Here is a 27081-nt window from a genome sequence, read left to right as displayed (position 1 = left end):
TATTCCAGCCTGGGCGACAAGAGCAAAACTCCATTTCAAAAAAAAAAGAGTTCAGGTTAGGAAATAAAAAATGAATGCAGGCAGCCATAAGAGATAAAAAGTTTTAGCTAAAGTCTTAAGGCTCTTTATGAGGGTCCAAAAGAGACTAAAACAACAAGTTTCAAGCTGGGTGCATTGGCAAGCACCTGTAATCCCAGCTACTGAGGCTAACATGGGAGAATTGCTTGAGCCCAGGAGTTTGAGATCAGCCTGGGCAATATAGTGAGACCCTCATCTCTAAAAAAATAAATAAACAAGTTTCAGGTTTCATCTTTGAAAAGGCTCTGGGTTAATTCCTCTATTTCTCTCTCTCTCTCTCTCTCTCTGTGTGTGTGTGTGTGTGTGTCTGTCCCTCTCCCCCTCTCCCTGTCTTTTTTTTTTTGAGACAGGGTCTCAATCTGTTGCCCAGGATGGAATGTGGTGATACAATCATGGCTCACTGCAGCCTTGATCTCCTGGGATCAAGGTACCCTCCCACCTCAGCCTCCCAAGTAGCTGGGACTACAGGCATGCACCACTATGCAGGGCTAATGTTTTTTTCTTTTTTTGTAGAGACAGGATCCCACTATGTTGCCCAGGTTGTTCTTGAACTCCTGGGCTCAAGTGATCCACCTGCCTCAGCCACCTGCAGTGCTGGGATTAAAGGCATGATCCACTGTTCCTACCCACTTCCTCTATTTCTAAACAAACATATCTGTGTTTTAGAAAAGACAGTAGCCCCAGAATAGCTATTCTATACTTCTGGTATAGAGTATCTATACCAGAATCTCTCCCTCAGTAGTTTCCCTGCAGAGCTTTTCATCCCAAGCAAAATTCCCAAGAGGCCCTTACCTTCAACTTCTTCCCTTTAATGTTCATAAACAAGCTATGTAAGGCAGGTGCCCCAGAACCCCAACACTCACTCCAGCTGACCGCCACCTCAGTCTCACAGAGCCCAGGCTGCAGAGCGTCTCCTCAGGCAGAAACAATTCCTATCACTCCTGGGAGTCTTGGGCAATGCTACTAACGCCTCCCAGCTAGAGGAGGGCAGAGAGGAAGAGAAAGCAGGGTCAGCAGTTGTCATGGTTATCTGACCCAGGGTTCCCGGGGTATATCCTAACTTCTCTAAGGACATTTAGCAAACAAGGAGGTAGGTGGCAGAGCTGAAGGAGATCCAGGCTCAGAGGACTCAGTATTCCAGAGCCACGAAGCATCAGTTCTATAATGTTCCTGCCCTTAATTCACAAAAGTCTGCTTTCCAGAAAGAAGGTATAGGGATATACATCGTTAAACTCAAAAGCTCTAAAGTTCTATATACCTCTGCGGTCTTTTGGCTCCTTTTCCATAGAGGGTCTTGTGGGACAGTTCTCAATCCATTTCTCTCATCTTTTCTTATTTACTAGCAAGAGTGAATGTTGAACAGTAAAATTTAAACCCACAAAGAAGAGTGCATCTGAATGTATTCGTCTTTGATTATGGAGATAAATTGCCCTCAGTGAAGAAGCAACAGAGCCAGGAGTTGTTTTTGACAATATAGCCTTTGAGGGAGGAATTTTCACTTCTTAGAGTTCAAAAAAATTTATTGAACTTTACCTGGCCTAAGATGCTACCAGAATGAAGAGTGGGAGAGCCAAGTAGATTTTTGTTCTCCTAAGTCTGGATAAGCGACAGTGTTGACTAAGATTCTATCACTAATCAATAGCACCCAGACAACCAAGAACTAGCACCACTCAACCCTTCTTTAGCCAGGACTCAAGCACAAGCCCAAGTTCTAGTTCCTGGCTTCAGATATGATGGAGGACTATGGTGTAAGCCATAGCTTTCAGATTAACTAAGAAGGGCCTCTTTGTGAAAATGGACAGTAGGAAAACAAAACGTATTTTCTTTGTTGCTGGTGGAATTACATGTATTGTTGACTCTTCTAAGTCACACACTGTGGGCAAGAGAAGAAAGAGATGGGAGTGGGAAATTATGAAAGATCCTTGGTAATAAACTACGTATCTGTGATGCAATAAAGTAGGGAATGAGTTGCATTGGGAGTTATACCTGATATAAATGATGAATTGATGGGTGCTGACGAGTTGATGGGTGCAGCACACCAACATGGCACAAGTATACATATGTAACAAACCTGCATGTTATGCACATGTACCCTAGAACTTAAAGTATAATAAAAAATAAAAAATGAAAAAAAATAAAGTAGGGAATGAGAAGGCAGGAAAGGGAGGAGTCAAGCAGGGAGGCTTCAAAGGAGTAATATGCTATACATTTAATACTTATTGATCCAACCTGGGCTTTTCAAATGTAAGGCAGTACAGAAGACAAAGTATTTAAAGAAGTGGCCTTGGCCAGGCGCAGTGGCTCAAGCCTGTAATCCCAGCACTTTGGGAGGCCGAGCCGGGTGGATCACGAGGTCAGGAGATTGAGACCATCCTGGATAACACGGTGAAACCCCGTCTCTACTACAAAATACAAAAAACTAGCCGGGCGAGGTGGCGGGCGCCTGTAGTCCCAGCTACTCGGGAGGCTGAGGCAGGAGAATGGCATGAACCTGGGAGGCGGGGCTTGCAGTGAGCTGAGATCCGGCCACTGCGCTGCAGCCTGGGTGACAGAACCAGAATCCGTCTCAAAAAAAAAAAAAAAAAGAAGTGGCCTCTGCCCTCACCTCAAGGTTCAGCACAAATTATCTGTGAGGCTGTGACTGGACAGCAACCTGAGCCAAAGGGCAGTTTTCAGCTTTCAGAGTAGTGGCTTTGGGCCAGAGGGAGTATAGGGCTTTGTGCCTGAAAGCTCTGCCAAATCAACTAGTCCTTTGGCTGCTTTAGCTGGGAGTGCAGAATGTGGGTGAGAGGTGAGAAGTGGTGAAAGGGCCTAGGAGAGTCCCGAGGGAAGACAGAAGTGTTAGTTTTCTAGCAGTAGCTTGCAGGGCATAGACTTCTATCTTCTTTCCTTCTCCGTCCCTATCTGCTTTCCCTACCCCTCCACCACATGAGAGCAGGGAGCTAGGTCATCTTGCTCACAAGTGGATCCCCAAAACCATGCATGGCACTCAAACATTCATTGTTGAATAAATGAATTATCAGGCAACAATGCTCAGTTGTGAATGTGCTGGGCTGTACATCTATGAAGAACTTCAATTTTTGGCATCCCTCATGAATGTGGAGGCTCTGGGGTGGAAAACATTAGTTAGAAAGAAGGATTCACAGGGAGGTACCAGGACACCATTAAGATGGATACCACTGTAACATACTACCATGAATTCAACGCAGACTTATCTAGGCAGAAGCCAGCCAGGCATTGACAGGGCTACCGTAGAGCACCCTCTCCATGGCAGCAGTCTAGATGAGCTCATTCAGAGGTCCCTTTCAACCAGGAGGCTCTACATCTTAATCTTTCTCCATCCTCCTCCTCAGTCTGGATCTTCCAGCCCAGAGCTCGCTGTACCAACTGTGTAGGCTGATTGAGGATTATCTGCTGGATTGCCTTACGTTGAACTCTTCTCTATTCCCAGAACATACTCACAGACACAAGTCAATTTTGTCTAGAAATTTATTGAACATAATTAATCTATTACAGTAGAGGATCTGGACAATAAAAATAGTTATTTAAGCTTTTTATTTGCCCTGACCTAGTAGCTTTCATGTCTTTTAAAATTTCCAAAATTTTATTTCTCAAATTCCATATCTTGATTGGTTAAACAGACAGCCAAGAATCTGAGTCTATTTTTTGAGAATCTCAATCACATTTCTGGGAAATATAACTTATTGAGTACATATTTATTTTCTCACTTCCATTCAGATAAATGACACGGCTTTGCTGGGAGGACTGACATCAGCCTCCTACCTGCTGGCATCCTATTTCCCTATCTCACCTCCCTCGAACTAAAGGATCTGTAACCACATATAAAGACCCACACCCAAGATGGGAGATAGAAACACAAGTCAATGTCATTGACTCAGCATTCCAGTGTCCTCTTCACTGGCTTCCTCCTGTGCTTTCCACCTCCCTCAATCACCCTACAAATAAGATGTCTGATTTATCATAGAAAATTATGACCTTGTTACATCTGGAGTATCATGAAATTTTTTTGACTGGATAAATTTTGATGAAAATTAATGTAGTATTGCCTAAATTGTTAGAAGGATTTAAATAAAACAATCCAGATGATGAGTCTAAATACTGTTATAATTTTTTTTTTTAAGACTCAAGGTCTTGCTCTATCACCCAGGCTGGAGTGCGGTGGAAGCTCACTGCAGCCTTGAACTCCCGGACTCAAGTGATCCTCCTGCTTCAGCCTCCAGAGTAACTGGGAGTACAGGCATACGCCACCATGCCTGGCTAATTTTTTAACACTTTGTTGTAGAGATGGGGGGGTCTCACTACACTGCCCAGGCTGGTCTTGAACTCCTGGCCTCAAGCAATCCTTCTGCTTCAGCCTCCCAAAGTGCTGGGATTATAGGTGTGAGCCACCACACTCCATCCAGTTTTAGTTTTTCTAGAAAAGAATATAAACCACTGGACAAGGAAGGTCCAAATTATGGGAGAGTAAGAGGCAAAAAACAGGATTCAGGAGGGGATCACATGTCTACTCAGTTCTGAAGACAGTGGGAGAGCATGGAATGAACACTGGATTAGGAGTCAGAGGAATGAGGCTCTAGCCTTAGTTGTTTTTTGTCTAACTGTCAGCTTCTTATCTGTCACAGGCTACATATAGGCACCCATTGTGACCCTTTACCTATTTTTCTAAGTCCCTCCTGTCTGCTTCTGATTTTTGCTTATTCACTGCACCCACAGACACAATTTATACCATGAAGGTGCCTGATGCTTTTCTGATTCTACTTCTGGACAGAGTAAGGACATGAGTGTAGTGATGGTATAAGGGCCAACAAGTTGAGAGGCTGTCAGCCCAGCTCTCCTCCATCCTGCTACTGACATCAGAGCCTCTACTAGATCTGAGAGTGCCATGCACCAGACCTACTGTAATTATGTGAAACCAATGATCCATATAATCCTAAAGTTATTGTATATTAGTGTTAAATCATCAGTGTGATTGGGTCTTTTAAAATTTTTTCCTTTCAATTTTTATTCATTCAGCAAATACTAAGCTCCCACTATGCACATAAGAGATGTTCAATCAATGTTAGATGAAGGGAAAATATTCAGAAATCCACAAGTCACTTCAGCACTCCAAAACCATACAAGTCTTCATGCTCCTCCCTTCTCCATTTTTGGCCTCACCTCTGCCCACATCATAGGTTGTTAAATGCTCACATGAACAAGAACTTAAGCGCAGTATGACATGGCCTTGACTTACACAAATCTCTACCTCACTAAGAGGCCATCTTTTAAAGTAGGTACTAGTTCCAAGCTTAAAAACACCCTAACGGGTCTTCAGCTTCATCTGAGGATATGCCACAGTGATCATGCCTGCTATAGAGGACACAAGACCTCCAAGTCCAATGATGCCAGGATTGGACTTATAGATCCCCAGCTGGTCCAAAGGGTTCAGGATATCACAAAGGTTCTTCACCGTGTCCAGGAGCAAGGGAGGATGCTGCTTCAGAGATCGGAATAAGAGAAGTAGAAAGGATTGGAGCCATTCTGTTTCCTCATCAGCCACACTGTACCCAAGAGGATCCTGGGATGCTGATTTCTCTTTATTTGCCCTGTCACGTGTAACTCGTTTCATCTGCAGGGAGATTTCATACAGATCCCTGACCAGGCTCAGCAGAATAGAAAAGCAGTAGTGGTGGGCAGCCCTCGTTCGCCATTTCTCTTTGTTGATGCCAGAGGTGAGACCTACGCTCCTCACCCAGAGGATGGTGTCACAGATGAAATAAATCACACGGTTCAGGTTGGCTAATGTTAAGCATAAGCGAGGTACCAGGTCAGTGGCATGAATGCTCTGCTCAGTTGCCTGTATAGCATGTACCACATTGCCTAGTCTGAACCCTGCAAGTAGAACCCACAATAATGAACAGTTATTTCATTAGTACACAACGGGAAGATAGAATCCCTGTATCCAGGTGAGGAGCCAGCTTTTCGTTGTTTTTTGTTTTGTGTTGAGACAGGGTCTTGCTCTGTCACACAGGCTGGAGTACAGTGGCACCATCATAGCTCACAGCAGCCTCAACCTCCTGGGCTCAAGCAATCCTCCCACCTCAGCCTCCCGAGTAGCTGGGATTATAGGCATGAGCCAGTGTGCCCAGTTTAGCACTGGTGTTTTTAACAACTGATGGTCATTCAAGGCTCAGCCTTTGTTCAGAAAAAGAGAAAGATTTTACAGTACATTAAGGACACTTAAAATGATCTTGGAAGGCAAAAAGAAAAACAGTGACTCTTTAAATTTACCTCCTTCATTGTAATGAACACCTTAATGTTGACTGACGGCATACTCCAGGCAAGGTCAATCATGAGTGTGGACAGTTACATCCGATTATTTATCAGCTACACTTCTTTAGAAGGAAGGTACTACGATAACATGAACACCAGATGCAATACTCTCTTGGAGAGTTTGATGCCTTACATTTTATTTATTTTCCAGACAAAAGACTGTCTTTTTAAAAAACACTATTATCATTTTGCCATTTCTCTGGTCCAAACCCCTTTTGGCTACCTATTGTCAAGAAAATAAAGTAGAAATGGTAAAATTTAATGGATAGAACAATTACTAATATTGTCACAGAGCTCCTAGTTGAATTAAATCAACCATTGCAATGGCATGTCCTATGTGAGCATGTAATTCAATTCATCAGGGATGCATCAATCAATAGGTACTTACTGAACACCTTCTGAGAAAGAGTTATAGTACTAAACATCATGGAGGATGCAAAATAAATACTTTTCCTTGAAGGACCATACCTTAGACTCAGGAGGCACTCAGAAGTAGCTACTGTCAGAAAACTTACAATCTCAGAAGGGGCCGGGCGCGGTGGCTCATGCCTGTAATCCCAGCACTTTGGGAGGCCAGTGTGTGTAGATCACCTGAGGTTAGGAGTTTGAGACCAGCCTGGCCAACATGGTCAAACCCTGTCTCTACTAAAAATAAAACAAACAAAACAAAAATTAGCCAGGCGTATTGGCGCACGCCTGTAGTCCCAGCTACTAGGGAGACTGAAGTGGGAGAACTGCTTGAACCCAGGAAGTGGAGGTTGCAGTGAGCCAAGATCATGCCACTGCACTCCAACTCCAACCTGGGCAACAGAGTGAGACTCCATCTCAAAAAAAAAAAAAAAAAAAGAATGTTTGATATTATGTTATCAAAAATAACATAAAATAGTAAAATAGTATATGTAATGGCTGTTTTAGTATATAGGTTCTGGGTTCCAGTTCTGGCTGTTGTACTAACTGGCTGAATGACCCTAGATAAGCCCCTTCTGGACTCAGACACCGTGACCTCTAAAGGACCTTTCAGCTCCAACATTCTAAATAATCTAAACAGAATTTCTAATCTTGGCCTTCAGTGCCATCCAGAAAAGCTCACCCCACCCTTCCCATCCCTCTGCTTGACAATTTAAATCTTCTGTCAAACTAGTTTTGTAGTTTGACAATGATCCTCCTATACAATGGTTTGTTCAGAACAGTTCTGAGCGTTTACTAGAGGAGAATGCCCCTTGAAACTCTTCTTCCTTCTCTCTAGCCTCACCTGAAGTTCCACCTCCTCTAAAACACCTTTCTTTTCCTCTACCTCAGCCAACAAGTTTGGCACTAAATCTTATATATCATTATTTAAAGCACCTTACTTATCCCATAAGGCTCAGGAATATACCTATATAACACAGGTGCTCAAAACCAACTGATCAATATGTGATGCTCTACATTCCATTCTAATGCCTCTGCTAACCTACTATAGCAACATCTGGTTTTCATCAAACAACAAAGAGTCAGAAAGGCAACTGCTATGAAAAGTACTGGATTTCCCAGTATGATGATGTATTATTGAAGTGAATTAAATAAGCACAAAACGGCTGGGCGCGGTGGCTCAAGCCTGTAATCCCAGCACTTTGGGAGGCCGAGATGGGTGGATCACGAGGTCAGGAGATCGAGACCATCCTGGCTAACACGGTGAAACCCCGTCTCTACTAAAAACTACAAAAAACTAGCCGGGCGAGGTGGCGGCGCCTGTAGTCCCAGCTACCCGGGAGGCTGAGGCAGGAGAATGGCGTGAACCCAGGAGGCGGAGCTTGCAGTGAGCTGAGATCCGGCCACAGCACTCCAGCCTGGGTGACAGAGTGAGACTCTGTCTCAAAAAAAAAAAAAAAAAAAAAAAAGCACAAAACATTGATTTCACTTTTTACCTTTAGCATGAAACCTACCTCACAAATGGGCTACAAAAATGTATCCACCTATATATCCTCTAGCACTCCTCAAGAAAGGAAAAAGGCAGGTGGTCTAGGATATAACTATTCCACTCTTGTTGAGAACAAAGGGGCTCACAGGAGCAGAAGCTCATGTCAGAGACTGCTAAAACATACTGTGATTCTAAGAACTAAAGGTGAACTAACACGTTGTCTGTCTCACTGGTTATGATTAAGCAGAAAGACAAGGTGTAGCACCAGATGTGAACATACCAGGGTGTTTATGAATGGTCTGCAGCAAGACATTCAAACCTGTTGTACCATGAGGACAGTCTTACTGGACCATTTCATCAATAAACTTGATGGACTAGAAATTAATGACCTAGAAATTACTCCACAAATTACAGGATCTGAGGCTGAGGATTCTAAACCAGGAGCCACTGTCCCTCAAGAAACAGGGTACTTACATTTACGACCAGTGCTCACACTGGACTCCAGTTTCTTGAGCTTCATTATCACCTTCTCTTTGCCAGCTTTAGGCTCTAACAAATATCTAAGCAACATGCATGTGTACTGAGTGGCTCTGAAATGCAAAAAAAAAAAAAAATTGAGAAGAATGATTTACAAACCAAATAAAACTTAATTCATGAAGTAAGGGAAAGAGAAACACATGCCTACAGACAACATTTCCAAGACCATTTCTCATGTAGCAACTCTTACAAAAGCAAAATTCTGCAACAGTCATTCCACAGGAGAGCCAAAGCGTAGAACATGTCATGGAAATTTAACACAAAGGTAATGAAAATGAACTCTGTAATAATGCAGCCAATGTGCGTCCAAAAGGCAAATGGCACAGAGAAATGGATATAGTCAAAGTGAGAAACTGCACAACATCTCCCTCGTGTTAAGTCTACAAAGATCCATACTCCTCCTCTTCCCCAGTGTAGATTTCTTTCTTTTTTTTTTTAGACCGAGTCTCGCTCTGTCGCTAGGCTGGAGTGCTGTGGTGCGATCTTGGCTCCACTACAACCTCTGCCTCCTGGGTTCAAGTGATTCTCCTGTCTCAGCCTCCCAAGTAGCTGATTACAGCTGTGCGCCACCACGCCCAGCTAATTTTTGTATTTTTAGTAGAGATGGGGTTTCGCCATGTTGGCCAGGATGATCTCGATCTCCTGACCTCGTGATCTGCCCGCCTCAACCTCCCAAAGTGCTGGGATTACAAGCGTGAGCTACCTGTAATCTGGCCTGATTTTCAGATTTCTAAAATGAACTTTTCTACCATGTACATAATCTACCATCTATGTGACACGACACAAACTCAAACCAGAACCAAATGAAAAATCCACAGTTTAAAGATTGTTTAATTTTTTGTAAACAAAAGGACCAAATACACATCAGTACATAAATTAGTATAAATATGTTTTCATAGTTGTCTTTCTAAACTCATTGATATTTTATATAAAATACAGGCAGAATCCTGCTTAATAATACTATATATTTAATAAAGTGATTATTGTCATGCTTACAAATAACAATGGCTTACTAATATAAATGTATGAGAAATTTTACATCACATAGTCACACATCCAAATCCATTTGGCAGTCTACTGATAAAGTCGGTGCCTGGTTCCTACTGTCTTGTAAGTGCATTTGAATCCCTTTATGCTATAAATATTATTCTCAATAAAAATGTGGTACATTTTCCATTTTCTAAAATAGTGAACTTGGTACTAGGAATGAAATAAAAAGAGAAGACTGGAATCATAAACAATTGCTTTCTCTTTTTTAAGTGTGCTTCCTGGTTAGAGGGCTGGTCATGTCAATGACTCTGCCTTTCTGAGCTTTGGTCTAACAATAGGAATCAGGCCAACAGTAAGACATTACGTTTATTTATTTATTTTTGAAGTGAACATAAACTCAATATTTTGTTGTCTTCATAATAAAACAAAAGAGGACACTTAGAACTGGATCACTTGGCCCTTTCTTTTCTTATCTCCTCCCAATTCAAAATGCTGGCATCTTTTAATAGCCAGGACTCTTTTAGATCTTCACTGGGCTCAATACACTCAAGCTTTAGCAAAATCTTCTTGGTAGTTTTAGCCTTTTTCTGGAAAATCGGCTTAGTCTGCCCACCACAGCCACTCTGCTTCCTGTCATAATGCGCTTTCCCTGGGCATTCAGAGAATCCTTGCCCTTCTTGTACTATGTCACTTTGTGGGGTTGGTGCTTGCCACACTTCTTACAGTCCGACAGGTTTTAGGAACGTTCACCATGTTTGCGTGAGCATTATTGGCACAGAAAGCAAGGTATTATTTTATGAATGCCAGTGTGGTCATAAAGGTTATACAGATCATCAAGGAGGCTGGGAAATGAATGCTAGAGATCTCAGATCTTTTGGAATAAACGTATCTTAAATTATTATTATTATTATTTTTCGAGACACAGTCTTGCTCTGTTGCCCAGGCTGAAGGGTAGTAGTGCGTTCTTGGCTCACTGCAACCTCCGCCTCCCAGGTTCAAGCAATTCTCCTGCCTCAGCCTCCTGAGTAGCTGGGATTACAGGCATGGGCCATCACGCCCAGCTAATTTTTGTATTTTTAGTAGAGATGGGGGTTCACCATGTTGGCCAGGCTGGTCCCGAACTCCTGACCTCGTGATCCACCTGCCTCAGGCTCCCAAAGTGCTGGGATTACAGGTGTGAGTCACTGCACCTGGCCTAAATGATGATGATTATTATTATTTAGACGGAGTCTTGCTTTGTCGCCCAGGCTGGAGTGCAGTGGCGCAATCTTGGCTCACTGCAAGCTTTGCCTCCCCGGCTCATGCCATTCTCCTGCCTCAGCCTCCCGAGTAGCTAGGACTACAGGCGCCCGCCTCAACGCCTGGCTAATTTTTGTATTTTTAGTAGAGACGAGGTTTCACCATGTTAGCCAGGATGGTCTCAATCTCCTGACCTCGTGATCCGCCCGCCTCAGCCTCCCAAAGTGCTGGGATTACAGGGGTGAGCCACTGCATCCGGCCTAAATGATTATTTTTTTAACCAACTTCCTTGATAAACCTTGCAGGGTACATTCTAGGTACACTGGAATTACAGGTTTCTATTTAATGAAATTTCTATTTAATGAAGCTTATATATAAAGCAACCATTTAAAAAACCTATCAAACTAATGAGAAAGCCAGTATAGCTTGGCAGTTAAGTGGGCACTGGAGTCATTTGCGTGGACGTGAATCTCTCAGTTCTGCCGTGTGGTACTTATTAACCTCCTTCTGCTTGGTTTTCTCCATCTGAAATGGGGAGAATATTTAGAGTATCTACCTCATAGGGTTGTGATGAGGGTTAAATAAGTTCATAGTTGCAAAACACTGGTAACAATAGCTGGTATAAAGATGGCTTCCAAAAGCCTCATTATTGGGGCCATTCTAATTGATCTGTTTGTATCAGCACTTGCACACCCAGAAGAGAATGAAGAGCTGTTAAATAAAACTGCAACTGTAACTATTTTTTAATCAAGCAAGAATCAACCAAATCTCTAAAACATCATGAACTAGTACTGTATGTGTATTAAAGATACAGTCTCTCAGTTCTTTTTGTTTCTTATGGAACCAAAAGAAAAAGAGACGCAATCTCTGTTTAATATTTTCAGTAGCACAGCATGAACCTTAGAGGTGCAGGTAGTTCTTTCTGATCTTCTCCCCATTGTATTTCTCCCCCAGTCCAGTTGGTGTGGTCTCATCCCTGCTATATTGTTTTACAATTTACAAAACTATTCCACATGCAGTATCTCAATGATACAGACTGGGCAATAATGGAAGAGAACTTCTGTCTCTACTCAAACATTTCAAGAGGTATTTGAGAACGGGCACGGTGGCTCGCGCATGTAATCCCAGCACTTTGGGAAGCCGAGGTGGGCACATCACCTCAGGTCAGGAGTTGGAGACCAGCCTGGCCAACATGGCAAAACCCCGTCTCTAATAAAATTAGAAAAAGTAGTCGGGCATGGTAGTGCACGCCAGTAATCCTAGCTACTTGGGAGGCTGAGGCAGAAAAATCGCTTGAACCTGGGAGGAGGAGGTTGCAGTGAGCCGAGACCGTGCCACTGCACTCCAGCCTGGGCGACAGAGCGAGACTCCGTCTCACAAACAACAACAACAACAAGAACGAGAGATATTTGAAGCCACACCAAGTGGTTTGCTTCCCTGGCCACAAATAGTAACCCAAAGTTTCTCTTTAAAGGAAATCCCTCGGAAGAATGTTGAGTGGAGAGAACCCAATCTTTCTTTACCCGCAGAGCAAAGTTAGGAGGGGAGGAGGATCTGTCAGCCGGTGTCACGTCATAGGCGGTCTCGAGGCGGCTAGGGTGCCAGGCATTGGGGCTTTCGTGCACTAGGCTAGGACCGGATGCGAATGCGTTGGGCCCACCCACGTAGAATTTAGGGTGAGGAGGGGCTCGGATACCAAACTCCCCCCGTAGGAGCTGGCAACGTCCTTCCCGCTTCCATCTACTAGACTATCACCTCCTTTTTCTCGGGTGCCGGGGAATAGGCACCGGAGCACCCAGTTAGGGCGAGAAAGGGGCGGAGGCCGCTGGCACCTGACTCACCTGAAGAGTCGGTCCCGGCCCTGGGTCTGGTTGGTGAAGCGGGTGAAGGCGTCCATGGCTCCTAGCCCAAAGGCCACGAGTCGCACCGGGTTCAGGCGTGGGTCCTCTGGGGCCCGCCAGCTCCCTAGGGAACTGTCAGTCCCAAGGTATCGGCTGAGAGGGAGGGGCTGAGTCTCTCCGCCCCAGAGGGGGCGGGCGCACATTTCGTAGAGCAACTACGCTGACTTCCGGTTTAAGCCGGAAGTTGTGGTTACCAAGGCGACGCAACGCCGCCGGGCCAGGTGAGCAAAACTTTTGATCCTACCTTCGGGTGCCGCGGCTCCCCTCGAGTCCCAGGACTCCCCTTTACCTGTAGAGTCTCATAGAGGAAAGTCTGAGGGCGTCCGTCTCCCCAGACTCGGACATTTCCGGATGCCTCGCACTTGCCCGCAGATCTCAGGTTCTCAGGAACCCGGGGTGAAATCCCGAATGGCCTCTCCAGCCTGAGAACTCTCTTGCTTGGGACGGTGGGGCCTAATCATTTCCCAGCGCCGTGCCTCTTTCCCTTGAGCTACACCAGCTCCATGTATGGTGAAGGAAGTGGTTAGGGCAGAGATAAGCCAATTCATCGTGTGAACCTAGCACGAGAGCCGGATGAAGTGAGAGAATTTTCTGCTTGGATTATTGAACACTGAAAGAAGATTGTTACCTGAGGTAATCCCTAAAAGAGTCATTGTGAGCAAAGTGAAGCAAAAATAGATTGCAATGAAATTGCACCGCTGAACATTCGTTCTGTGCGGCTTGAAGAAATGGAGCCTCACAGAGGCAGTAATTTTATAAAATGTACCCTCTATAACCACAAAATAAGGTCAGCCGGCGCGGTGGCTCACGCCTGTAACCCCAACACCACTTTGGGAACCGAGGTGGGCGGATCACGTGAGGTTAGGAGTTCGAGACCAGCCTGGCCAACAGGGTGAAACCCCGTCTCTACTAAAAATACAAAAAAAGTAGCCGGGCGTGGTGGCGGGCACCTGTAATCCCAGCTACTTGGGAGACAGGCAGGAGAATCGCTGGAACCCAGGAGGTGGAGGTGACAGTGAGCCGAGATTGTGCCACTGCTTTCCAGCCTCAAAAAAATAAAATAAAATAACGTCAACATTTTTGTAATCCTTATTCTCTTGGTCACGCCAGCTCATAACATTTGCAGGCCCTGGGTAAGAGTACAAATGGAGTCCAGCATACCGTATGTTGAAATATTTTAGTTATAAATCAAGTAGCAAATTGTTAAGTAAAATATAGTCTGTTTTCCTACATTGACAAATAAACCCTCATAGTGATGTAGAAGGCCAGGTTCATTTTCAGAATTCCTAGACTCCTTAGAACACCTGGAAACACAGCTGGAATATGGCAATGTGGGGAGAAATGACCCCCAGTCTTTTCCCACTTCCCTTTCTTTTCTGGTTTCTGGTGCCCACCTACATTCCCTGCCAGGAGCCTTGCATACCATCCTGATACTCCAAGCCACATCCAACTTTTGCCCAGACCCCTGCAAGCAGCCCTGCCTTGGCCACCTTTCAGATCAAAGAGTGCTCACAGCAGCAGCTGGGTTTGCCCTCAGGAGAAAGCTGAGAAAGTCTCATGCAGGCCATGGTGTCATTTGGGCAATAAATTCCAGGGGTATTGGTACCCTGAACATGGTCTAGACTCCAAAAGAGGGAAACTAGGCTTTGGGTGAGCATATCTCCTTCGCCCCATGGGTTACTCATTTTTTGCAGAGGAAAGAGCCTGGAAGAGAGCCAGAAGTTTTCTCTAAGTGCATGGCCCTGGTCAGGGAAATTCTGCAAGCAATAAGAATTTATTGAGTGCTGGCCATATACCAACCACTGTACTGAACTCTAGTCCTAGGGTAAAGGTTAATAAGGAACACAGTAAACTGATAAGTACAATACAGAGATATGTTAGATGATAGAGGTGAGCACAGGGTGCTTCTGAACACAGATTTATGTAATCTGTTTTTTGTTTTTGTTTTTGAGACAGAGTTTCGCTCTTATTGCCAGGGCTGGAGTGCAATGGCGCAATCTCGGCTCACCGCACCTTTTGCCTCCTGGGTTCAAGCGATTCTCCTGCCTCAGCCTCCTGAGCTGGGATTACAGGCATGCACCACCACACTCGGCTGATTTTTCATATTTTTAGTAGAGACGGTGTTTCACCCTCAGGCTGGTCTGGAACTCCTGAGCTCAGATGATCCACCTGCCTCGAGCTCCCAAAGTGCTGGGATTACAGGTGTTAGCCACCGTGCCCGGCCTTATCTGTTTTTTATACCTACAATTCTGCTTTTTTCACAATATCATATAAAGTGAATCATATAGTATGTAGCGTTTTCTTTTCTTTTCTGATTTTACTTAGCATAATGCATTTGAGATTATGTTGTGCACATCAGTAGTTTGTAATTTTTTATTCCACAGTGTGAATGTATTATAATTCATTATCCATTCACCCACTGAAGTACATTTGTGTCGTCTCTAATTTGAAGCAATTATAAATAAAGCTGCTATAAATATTTAAGCACAGATTTTGATGTGAAACATAAGTTTTAATTTTCCTAGTGTAATACGCAGGAATGTGATTGCTGAAACATATGGTATGTTTAACTTTGCAAGAAACTACCAAACTGTTTTTCAAAGTGGCTATACTATTTTGTATTACCACTGACAATGTGTGAGAGCCTATCTGTTTGCCTATTGATGAACATTGGGTTGTTTCCACTCTGGGGTCCTACAAATAAAGTTGTAATGACTGTTTGTGTACAAGTCTTTGTATGGACATATGTTTTCAGTTCCCTTCTACCACTCTTAAGAGTGGAATGACTGGATATGATGGTAGGTGTGTGTTTAACTGTCCTGCAGTGGAGAGGCCTATGCAAACCTACCCCCAAAAGTCTGAGAAAACTGAGAGGCCAAAGCAAGAGGCTGACATACCCAGTTTCTCAGAAACAAACATTTAATAGGGACTTACAAACAGAAGCCATGTCTGTGTCTCAGGAAGCAAGACAAGATGGTGGATCCCTGCCATTATCCACCAGACCCTGGGTTTCTGTACTATAGAGAAAGGTGCTTCAGAAGGAATGTGTAAGATAATTGCTTAAGGGCAGAATTTATGGCAAGGATGATAACATCAAGGTTGTTTTGACCTAAGGGCAATATTTACAGTAAGTGGTGCTCTTACACAAGAAATGAGCCCAACTGGAAATCTTAAAGGTTTTTCTGGAACTGGGGATAATCAGAAGTTAACATGGAGGATTAGCATCCAAGATGGAGTTGCTTTGGCCTCCACATTAGCATTTTAAGAACTTGCCAAACTGTTTTCCAAACCAGTTGTACTATTTTGGTTTCCCAACAGTGTGTATGAGCATTCTTATTGTACATCTTCAACAACACTTGTATGGTCTATCTTTTTAGGCATTTTAATATATATGTAGTGGTATCTCATGTTTTAATTTGCATTTCACAAATGACTAATGATGCTGAACATCTTTTTATGAGTCTGTCTGCCATCTGTATATCTTCTTTGGTTAAGTATCTGTACAAATCTTTTGCACATATTTAAAAATTGGGTTTTTTTTTTTTTTTTGAGACGGAGTCTCACTCTATCTCCCAGGCTGGAGTGCAGTGACACTATCTCGGCTCACTGCAAGCTCCACCTCCCAGGTTCACACCATTCTCCTCCCTCAACCTCCCGAGTAGCTGGGACTACAGGTGCCCACCACCACGCCCAGCTAATTTTTTGTATTTTTAGTAGAGACGGGGTTTCACCATGTTAGCTAAGATGGTCTCGATCTCCTGACCTTGTGATCTGCCTGCCTTGGCCTCCCAAAGTGCTGGGATTACAGGCATGAGCCACCATGCCCGGCCAGGTTATTTCTTTTTGAGAGTTTTGAAAGTTTTAAAAATACTCTACACGCAAGCAGTTTATCAGATAAGTGACTTGCACATATATTTTCTCCCAGTCTGAGGATTACCTTTTATTCTCTTAACAGTGTGTTTTGAAGAAATGTAAGTTTATTTTTGAAAAGGTTTAAATGACCAGTTTGTTTTTTTTAGGTTATACTTTAATGTTATGTCTAGGAAATCTTTGTCTAAGTGAAGATTGCCAGTGTTTTCTTCTAGAAGTTTTATAGTTTTCAGTTTTACATTTAGGTGTATGATTTTACTTTGAGTTAATGGTGCAAGGTATGGTGCAAGGTAGGGATCGGCATTCAGTTTTTTCCTATATAGATATCTAACTGCTCCAGCATTATTTGTTGAAAAGAATATCCTTTTTCCACTGAATTGTCTTTGTGCCCGTGTCAAAAATAAGTTCTCCATATATGTTTGCATCTAATTTAGGACTCCCTGTTTGGTTTCATTGATCTATTTGTTTATTTTGATACCAATTCCACACTGTCTTGAATATTGTGGCTTTGTGATAAGTCTTGAAATTAGGTAGTGTTAGTCCTCCAATTATGAGTTGTAAAATTAGCTTCTTAATTTCTAGAAAAAAAAAAGCCACCTGGGATTATCATAGGGATTGTGTTGAATTTGTATATGAATTTAAAAAGAATTGACATTTTAACAAAATTGAGTCTTCCAATTCATAAATAAGGTATCACACTCTCCATTTATTTAGGTCTTCTTTAATTTCTGTCAGCAATATTTTATGGTTTTCAGTATATGGGTGGGTGTTTTTCAGAGAGGGATTTTCGCTGTATTGCCCAAACTAGAGTGCAGCAACGTGATCATAGCTCACTGCAACCTTGAACTCCTGGACTCAAAGCAATCCTCCCACCCACCGCAGCCTGCTGAGTTGCTAGAATTACAGGTGCAAACCACCTTGCCTAGCCCAGTTACAGGTTTTATATATCTTTTGTCAGATTTATCCCTAAGTATTTCATGTTTTTGATACTGTTGTAAATGGTATTTTTATTTCATTGTTTGGTTTGTTGTTGCCAGTGCATGGAAATACAATCAGTTTTGTATATTGAACTTGTATCCTACAACCTTTCTTTCCTCATTTATTATTTCTAGAAAATGTTTTTGTAGATTTCATCAGATGTCCTATATAAGCATATAATCTGGGGATAAGGCAGCTTTACATTTTTCTTTCCACTGATGAAATAGTTCCATAACTCCAAAAAACTCGCTCATGCTCTCCTTTTTTTTTTTTGAGACAGAGCCTCACTCCCTCAGCCAGGCTAGAGTGCAATGGCACAATCTCAGCTCACTGCAACCTTTGCCTCCCAGGTTCAAGCAATTCTTGTGCCTCAGCCTCCTGAGTAGCTGGAATTACAGGCACACACCACCACACCCAGCTTATTTTTGTATTTTTAGTAGAGGTGGGGTTTCGCCATATTGCCCAGGCTGGTCTTGAACTCCTGACCTCAAGTGTTCCACCCGTCTCGGCCCCCCAAAGTGCTCAGATTACAGACATGAGCCATGGCGCCCAGCCATGCTGTCCTTTTTGAATAACACCCTTCCCTGCTTATAACTCATGACAAACACTGATCTGTTCCCCATTACTCAGTTTGCATTTTTGAGAATGCTGTATAAATAGAATTACACTGCATATAAATTTTGAGACTGGTTTATTTCACTCATCATAATGTCTTTGAGATTCATCCATGTTGTGTGGATTAATAGTTTTTTGCTTTTTATTACTGATATGGATATACCACAGTTTGTTTATCCATTGATAAACCTGTTGAAGGACATTTGGATTGTTTACCGTTTTTGACACTTATAAAGTAGATCTGTCATAAACATTTGTGTAGAGGTTTTTGTGTGAACTTACATTGGTGGTGGTGGTTGTTGTCGTTGTTTTTGTTGTTTTTGTTTGAGACAGGGCCTTGCTCTGTCACGCAGGCTGGAGTACAGTGGTGTGATCATGGCTCACTGCAGCTTCGACCTCCCTGGCTAAAGCAATCCTCCCACCTCAGCCTCCCAAGTAACTAGGACTATAGGTGCACATCACCAAACCCAGCTAATTGACACCTTTATAATTTTTTTTTTTTTTTTTTTTTTGAGACAGAGTCTTGCTCTGTCACCCAGGCTGGAGTGCAGTGGTGCAGTCTCGGCTCACTGCAAGCTCCACCTCCCAGGTTCATGCTGTTCTCCTGCCTCAGCCTCCCAAGTAGCTGGGACTACAGGCGCCTGCCACCACGCCCAGCTAATTTTTTTTTAATAATTTTAGTAGAGATGGGGTGTCACTGTCTTAGCCAGGATGGTCTCGATCTCCTGACCTCGTGATCCACCTGCCTCGGCCTCCCAAAGTGTTGGGATTACAGGCGTGAGCCACCACACCCAGCCCACCTTTATCATTATTAAATGAACTTCTTTATCGCAGGTGATATTCTTTGCTCTGAAATATGCTGTGTCTGATATTAACGTAGTCACTCCAGCTTTCTTCTGACTAGTGTTAGCATAGTATACCTTTGTTCACACTTTCAGTTTTGGCCTACTTGTGTCTTAATATTTAAGTGGGGTTTTTGTACACAGCATATATTGAGTCTTATCTATTCTGACAACTTCTATCATTTGATTGGAGTGTTTACATTTGATGTGATTATTGATATGGTTAGGTTTTGCTATTTACTTTCTGTTTGTCCCGTCTGTTCCTTGTTTCCTTTTTCCTCTTTTTTGCTTTTTTAAATTAAGTATTTAAATTTAGAGTATTTTTATGTGTTTTATTGCTTTTGTTGGCTGTAACTCTTTATTTCCTTAGTGGTTAATTTAGGGTTTAGAGTATGCATCTTTAACCTAGCATAGCCTACCTTCAAGTGATATTAGTATACTTCCGTTTCTCCACTCCTAGCCCTTGTACTATTATTGTCATACATTTTTCTTTATATATGTTATTAATCCTACACTACATTTTTATTTTTTGTTTAAGCATTTTAAATGTCTTTTAAAGATATTTAAATAATAAGAAAAATCTTTTAATTTACCTAATGCATCCAGTGTTTTTCACTTCTTTATGTAAATTTCTATTTCCACCTGATACCATTTTCTTTTGTTTATTTAATTAATTAATTTGAAACAGGATCTCTGTCACCCAAGCTGGAGTGCAGTGACACTATCATGGCTCACTGAAGCCTTGACCTCTTGGGCTCAAGTGATCCTCCAAGCACATGCCACCACACCTGGCTAATTAAAAAAATTTTTTTTTTCCCTTTGTTGCCCAGGATGGTCTTGAACTTCAGGGCTCAAGTGATCCTCCCACTTCAGCCTCCCAAAGTTCTGGGATTATAGACGGGAGTTACTATACCCTATTCCTTTTCCTTTAGCCTAAAAGCCTTTCTTTTACATTATTTATTTTAATGCTAGTTTGTTGATGATTAATTCTTTCAATTTTTGTATGTCTAAAAAGGCTCTATTTCACTTTAATTTTCTGAAAAATATGTTTTCTGGATATAGAATACCAGAGTGACAAGTTTTTTTCTTTCAGTACTTTCAGATGTTGCTTCACTGTTTCTCACTTGCATGGTTTCCTTCAATAAGTCTGCTGTTATTTTTTACTTTGTTCCTCGGTGCATGGCATGTCTTTCTTCTGGCTGCTTTCACATTTTGTCTTTATCCGTAATTTTTATATAGTTTTTCTTCTCAAATCTGTGGGTTTATACTTTTAATCAAATTTAGAAAATTTTCGTCCATTATTTCTACAATTTTTTTTTTTTCTGTTTCTTCCCTCTTTTGGGGATTTCAGTCACACTTGTATTAGGCCACCTCAAATGACCTCACACCTCAGTTCTTCTCTTTTTTCAGTCTTTTTTCTTCTTTTGTTTCATTTTGTTTCTATTGCCGTGTCTTCAAGTTCACTAATCTTTTCTTCTCCCCATCTAATTTGTTTTCCTCTGAAATCTTCATGTTAATCTAATCTAATGTATTTTTCATCTCAGACCTTGTAGCTGTGTCTCTAAAAGCTCATACAGATATAGATATAACAGTAATAACTTTATAACTTTGTGGAAAAAGTTGTAACTGTTTTGTCTGCTAATTCTAGTGTCTGTATTGACTCTGGTTCAGCTTTAGTTGATCAATTTTTCTCTTTATTATGGCTTATATTTTCTTGCTTTTCTATAGCCCAAGTAATTTCTTTATTGGATCCTAGACATTGTGAATTTTACTCCATTGAATGCTGGATATTTTTATATTCCTCTAAATATTCTTGAACTTTGTTCTGTGATACAGTATGTTACTTAGACATAGTTTGATTATCTAACTTCTAAGATTTGATGGGTGATAACAGAGGAGCATTTATTCTAGGGCTAATTTTTCCCACTACCGAGGCAAGATTTTTCAGAGTACTCTACATAATCCCTGTGAATTATGAGGCTTTCCAGTCTTGCTGGTGGAAATAGGCATTATTCTTGGCCCTCTGTGAGCTCAGCTTACTCTCCCCACTAATTAATTCAGTGGTTCTTTCCCCAGTGTCAGTTAGTGTCTTCATACTCACACATTGAAAGCATCACAAATGTACTCCAGCCAGTAAGCAAAGATGACAATGGCAGCAGGGTTTTACAAGACTTCATGACCCTAGGCACTCATACAGTCCAAGACCCTACTCCACTATATATTAAGCACCTTAAAATGTATCCCATGTTCTACATTAAATATTTTTTTAAAAACTGTAACATATGAAAGGCTTTTTATATTGCACAAGTTTGAGGTTTTTTGTTTTTTTTTTTTTTGAGACAGGGTCTCACTCTGTCATCTAGGGTAGAATGCAGTGGCACAATCTTAGCTCACTGCAACCTCAAACTCCTGGACTCAAGAGGTTCTCCCACCCCACCCTCCCAAGTAGCTGCAGATGCATACCACCATGCCCAGCTAATTTTTAAATTTTTTGTATAGATGGGATCTTGCTACGTTTCCCAAGCTAGTCTCCAACTCCTGGCCTCAAGCAATCCTCCCACCTTGGCCTCCTGAAGTGCTGGGATTATGGGCATGAGCCACCCCACAGGCCCTACAATTTTGAGTTTTCTGAAATAAAGATTACTCGTTCTCTTCTTGTAGACATGAACTTTATTTGTATACATATACAGACTTTCATATATTTATAAGTTGATGTATACATATGTGTGTGTACACACACACACACACACACACACACACACACAGAGTGAAGCTAATAAACTGTAAATGTTTTTGTAAATATTTAATTATCATCCACAGGAGCAATAAGTATTTCATTCCCCAAATCTGTGGTGCAGACAGAAGTGGAATTTTATGGGTCTTATTTTGGTCAATTCTTTTTTTAATATCTCAAACATTTCTGGAGGGTCTTGAAAAATCTCATGGGCCCTGAGCACTGTGTCTGCAGAACTCCTGGGCAGCAATAGTGGGAAAGGAGAAAAGGGAACAAATCAGTCGGGACTGGGAGTGCTTGAACTGCATCTGATTGGGGGTGAAGGAAAGAAAGGGAGGAGAATTGTGGCTCACTGCCCACCTGGCTTGGGCACAGCCATCTGCAGAGAGAAAGGAATGAGGAGAAAGCATAAGTTGTAGGAGAGAGGGTGAATTGTATTTGGGACAGAAAGACATCTGCCCTCCTATCAACAAGGGTATCAAATTCCTCTTTCCTTCTTAGTACACATCATCTAGGGTTGGCCTGGAAAATACCTGCCTCCTCTAATGTCCTTACTAATATGAAGAGCATATCCTAATAATGTGGTAATAGTCCTCTGGTAATTAAGGAAAATACCAGTCTGTGGAATAAACAGTCCCTATTGGCTATTGTGCTAGAAAAGGATGGTGTGCTATCTTCTCATTGTTTCCTTTTTTTCCAGAATTCCTTTGTTTACTTCTCTTATCAGCTTTTCAGAGTTTCGTAGAGATTCCCAGTGCTGCCTTCTGTGATGTCATTCCCCAGAGGAAGTCAGACCCAGAAGATAAGGCACCCCATTGGTACACGAAAGGGACCATTGGAGGTGCCACCCCCAACAGAGAAGGACTGGCCTAAAGAGGATGAAGAGGATCATGTCCTCGTGGATCCAAATGAGGAGCTGGATTCCTTGCCTCAGCCTTATCGAATGATCAACAAGCTGGTGAACCTTCTGTTTGACCAGTCTTGGGAAATTATTGAAGAAAGGAACGCATTGAGGGAAGCTGAGAGCAGCCAGATCCAGCCCACCGTCTTCCCTCCACTTGGAGAAATCCAGGTATGGAGTAAGCAGTTGACCAGGAGCCCCTGTTTCTCAGTTGAGTGTTAATAAATGAAAGCCCCTGATCCAGGAAGGAATTCCTACCAGAAAGCTGCATTCAGTAAGTCAGTGCATTTTTGAAAGATTAGAAGCATGCTGATGTTGATTAAAATGATCTGGTAATTGCCTGGGGGAAATATGGGGCATTCTGGTTAATTGAATATTATTCTTTTATATTCAGTGGTTGTTACTGAAAAATCTTTTTTTTTTTTTTTTTTTTTTTTTTTTTTTTTTTTGGGAAACGGAGTCTTGCTCTGTTGCCCAGGCTGGAGTGCAGTGGCCTGATCTCAGCTCACTGCAAGCTCCGCCTCCCAGGTTTACGCCATTCTCCTGCCTCAGGCTCCCGAGTAGCTGGGACTACAGGCGCCCGCCACCTTGCCCGGCTAGTTTTTTTGTATTTTTTAGTAGAGACAGGGTTTCACCATGTTAGCCAGGACGGTCTCGATTTCCTGACCTTGTGATCCGCCCGTCTCGGCCTCCCAAAGTGCTGGGATTACAGGCTTGAGCCACCGCGCCCGGCCGAAAAATCTTCTTAATGTATTAATCTACTCTCTTGCTGGATGGCTGAGGATCTGCCAGTGCCTTGGCTACCATTCTTCCCACAGTGCACTAGCTGAATAAAGTACAGGGCCTGTGGTCATGCCTAGTGTTGTGAATATGCATTTATTCTCAACTCCCTTGTTTTCTCTGTTCTCTTTGCCCTAACAGTGAAATACTATGAATTTCTTGATGCTTAGGCAAGAGTTTTAGATGAGCACTATGTTTGGGAATGTTGTTTTATCGGGGTTTTTTTTTTTTTGAGACAGAGTTTTGCTCTTGTTGCCCAGGCTGGAGCACAATGGCGTGATCTTGGCTCACTGTAACCTCCGCCTCCCAGGTTCAAGCGTTCTCCTACCTCAGCCTCCCAAGTAGCTGGGATTACAGGGATATGCCACCATACCCAGATAATTTTTGTATTTTTAGTAGAGATGGGGTTTCACCATGTTGGCCAGGCTGGTCTCAAACTCTTGACCTCATGTGATCTGCCCACCTTGGCCTCCCAAAGTGCTGGGATTACAGGCTTGAGCCACCACGCCCGGCCAGGAAATGTTATTATTATCTAGGAAGGGCCCTGACTGTCTCTGAAAGCTAACTCATATTATTTGAAGACTGTGACAACTGAAAATAATATTTTTCCTTGTTTTCCCAGCTCAACAAAATGCCAAATTGTATGGCTGTTTCCCAAGACTATGTGTTTATTGGAGGAGCCAAAGGATTCACAATTTATAATCTGTATAATGCTAAACAAATATATGCATGGGAGAAGCTTAAGGTTGATGTCACTTCCATCTGGGCCACAGATTTGGGGAATGAAATACTTATTGCTCCTGTGGATGAAATGGGTATTGTTCTTCATCTTTCTTTTTAGCCTAGTTTACAGGTACCTGTAGACTGTTCTCAGTTTAATCTCCTTTCGAGGTATGGGTGGGGCCAGGCATGGAGACTTCTCCCTGGTCATGTAATAGTAACTATACGTACAGAACAGGTATGGTGGGTCAGGTACTGTTCTACCATTCCACATGTGCTAGCCCATTTAATCCTCACGGCAGCCCTAGAGGGGAAGTACAATTTTTTATTCCTGTTCAGAAGAGGCAGCTGACTTATGGAAGTTAAATAACTTACTTGAGGTAACATGGAAAGTCAGGCTTCAAACCAGGCAGTATGGTCTTGGAGTCCACACCCTTCCAGCAGTCAGCAGTCCTCTCATACAAACCAGAGCTTGCTCTTTTTCCCTCAGCCTGAGGATGAACGAGGCCTCCATGGGGAGTATGGTATGGAAAACTGTAGACAGTGTCCTAGATAGGTGAGCTGTTACTCTTGGTTGCCCCCCAAAAGCTAGACTCCCTCTAGCCTGTCCTTATGTTTGGGTGAAACAGACTGTTACCTGTGGATATGAAGAGCTTTCCTGCTTTGTGGAGGATGAGAAGGCAGATGTCAGCATTGGCTGGAAGTGAGTGAGGTGGCTGTGTCATATTGTGGCAGGCAGAGTGGAAAGTGCCTGCTCACTTGGAGATCATCTGTGAAGGCATGCATCTCTCTAGACATCAGGCTCTGCTCAACCAGCACAGGTACACTGAAGAACTTTCTGCAGGAAAGTGACCTAACCAGACTGGCATTTAAGAAGGGCACTCTGGCAGGAGTTTGAAAAAGGCAAAATGAGAGGCAGAAAAACTTTTGTAGTCATTGAGGAGAGAAAATTCTGAACAGCAGAACTAAGGCAGGGGCTGTTAAAATGAAAAGGAAGGCCAGGCGCAGTGGCTCATGCCTGTAATCCCAGCATTTTTGGAAGCCTAGGCAGGTGGATCACTTGTGGTCAGGAGTTTGACACCAGCCTGGCCAACATGGTGAAACCCTGTCTCTACTAAAAATACAAAAAAAAAAAAAAAAAAATTAGCCGGGCATGGTGGTGGGTGCCTGTAATCCCAGCTACTCAGGAGGCTGAGGCAGGAGAATCGCTTGAACTTAGGAGGCGGAGGTTCCAGTGAGCTGAGATTGCACCATTGCACTCCACCCTGGGTGACAAAATAAGACTCCAGCTCCAAAAAAAAACAAAGAAAAAGTGTACTGTGGTTATATAAGATGTTAACATTAGAGGAAACAAGACAAGGGATACAAAGAAACTCTACTATTTTTGCAACCTTTTTGTAAGTTTAAAATTAATTCAAAATAAAAAGACAGTGTCCTAGATAGGTGAGCTGTTACTCTTGGTTGCCCCCCAAAAGCTAGGCTCCCTCTAGCCTTTCATTCTTTTCATTAAAAAATGAAAGGAATATTTAATGGAGAAACTTAGGGAGTGATGGAATATGCATATGGGTCAAGTAGTGGGAAAGTATGCTGGGGGGCAGTGAAGAAGAATGCCTCCCCCTTTGTGCCTTAGATAACTGGGTGGATTATGATGCCATTTCTTGATAACAGTTATGGGAAAATAAGATTTCAGGGTTCTGTGAGTTGAAGAATTCCTTTTGAACATGTGCAGACTTGAGGCATCTAGGGATATATCTCTGTGGGAATGTTGATACTCAGAAGGAGTTTGATGTAAAGATAGGATCACATTTGTCACACTACATTATACTAGTTGATTTCAAGTCTGTGTAGCCCTCAATATGATGAATCTGAAGGTAGACTGTCTTCATGTCCCTAGCACGTTTGTTGGCATGAATCCGATATCCCATGAATCTGTATTGGGTTGAGTTAGATGTTCACCTATAGTGGGCCAGATGCCTTTACAAGGTTATATTATAGTGTAGAAAGGCAAGTCATAAGTATGTGGGAGGCACCTCAAGAAAGAAGTAAGAAGTCATGATGGGTGATGTTTGTATACTGGAGCCATTAGGTTAAATGGGAATTAGATTAACATATTTACTTATTAATTCAACAAAATTAACTGCATGAGGAGCTTGTTGGGATTGAGAGGCAAGACACATCAAACAGTGAGCTATGATCCTTTCCCTCAAAGAATCCATGAATTCTCAAGCAGAATACAGTACATTTGCAGCAAACAGTTGGATAATGGTGTGAAGCAGTAAGGGATGGTACGCTCAGACAGATAGGAGTCAACAAGTGGATGGATGTAGCCCATGTCTTACAGGAGACGTCTGGGAGATGCCGGTGGAGTTGGGGTAGGTGGAGAGGACCCAAGGAAGGAAAGCAACCTGAACATTTCAAGTGAGGGGTGGAGGAAGACAGGGAGACCAAGAGCAGCATAGGCAGTGGAGGGGCTGGGAAGGAGGCCTAAGAATGAGCAAGCTCATGGTAAGTTCACAAAGTCAAATATAAAAAATTCCAATTCCTCTTCAGCTCAATTGTCTGTCTTACATTCTTACTTATTTTTCTGTTTCAGGTATCGTTAGACTCTTTTATTTTTATAAGGAAGGTCTTTACCTAGTCAAAGCCATCAATGAAGTGGTGAGTTC

At 42.5% G+C, this 27081-nt stretch overlaps 3 protein-coding genes across 6 annotated transcripts in view; 1 reads left to right on the top strand and 2 right to left on the bottom strand.

The window, feature by feature from the left end:
* PLIN1 (perilipin 1) overlaps nt 1-1021 on the bottom strand; it is a 14889-nt gene extending 13868 nt beyond the window's left edge. The window contains exon 1 of the mRNA XM_011948349.1: nt 871-1021. The gene's annotated coding sequence lies outside the window, so the exon portion shown is untranslated. The remainder of the gene's footprint in view (nt 1-870) is intronic.
* A 2532-nt stretch (nt 1022-3553) lies between these two features.
* PEX11A (peroxisomal biogenesis factor 11 alpha) lies at nt 3554-13119 on the bottom strand. 3 transcript variants are annotated; one of them, XM_011948308.1, is made up of 3 exons: nt 12916-13113; nt 8783-8898; nt 3554-5970 (listed from the first exon to the last, which is right to left on the bottom strand). In XM_011948308.1, exons 1-3 carry the CDS (start codon nt 12969-12971, stop codon nt 5399-5401), a joined length of 744 nt encoding a protein of 247 aa, XP_011803698.1. In that variant the 5' UTR covers nt 12972-13113; the 3' UTR covers nt 3554-5398. The 3 variants fall into 3 exon arrangements, with proteins under 3 accessions (XP_011803698.1, XP_011803699.1, XP_011803700.1); XM_011948309.1 differs by having other exon boundaries at nt 3554-5877; XM_011948310.1 differs by lacking the exon at nt 8783-8898 and having other exon boundaries at nt 12916-13119.
* An 18-nt stretch (nt 13120-13137) lies between these two features.
* WDR93 (WD repeat domain 93) overlaps nt 13138-27081 on the top strand; it is a 51516-nt gene continuing 37572 nt past the window's right edge. For both annotated transcript variants that reach the window (XM_011948307.1, XM_011948306.1), the window contains exons 1-4: nt 13138-13196; nt 22742-23086; nt 24318-24510; nt 27009-27073. In XM_011948307.1, coding sequence (XP_011803697.1) covers nt 22784-23086; nt 24318-24510; nt 27009-27073 — 561 coding nt within the window. In that variant the 5' untranslated portion in view covers nt 13138-13196; nt 22742-22783. The remainder of the gene's footprint in view (nt 13197-22741; nt 23087-24317; nt 24511-27008; nt 27074-27081) is intronic.

Source organism: Colobus angolensis, unplaced genomic scaffold (genome assembly GCF_000951035.1).
Source record: "Colobus angolensis palliatus isolate OR3802 unplaced genomic scaffold, Cang.pa_1.0 Scaffold278, whole genome shotgun sequence".
Classification (NCBI taxonomy): Eukaryota; Metazoa; Chordata; class Mammalia; order Primates; family Cercopithecidae; genus Colobus; species Colobus angolensis.
The sequence above is the reverse complement of the archived record's forward strand: the minus strand, read 5'-3'. Positions and strand labels throughout refer to the sequence as shown.

What these genes read in the sequence shown, in the direction of transcription:
- PEX11A (XM_011948308.1), bottom strand. Translation starts at nt 12,971, where the DNA reads ATGGACGCCTTCACCCGCTTCACCAACCAGACCCAGGGCCGGGACCGA. An exon ending in GGCCGGGACCGACTCTTCAG is followed by an intron (nt 8,899 to 12,915) that starts GTGAGTCAGGTG and finishes TTTGCATTTCAG; the next exon opens with AGCCACTCAGTACACATGCA. An exon ending in TGTGAGCACTGGTCGTAAAT is followed by an intron (nt 5,971 to 8,782) that starts GTAAGTACCCTG and finishes TTCTACTTGCAG; the next exon opens with GGTTCAGACTAGGCAATGTG.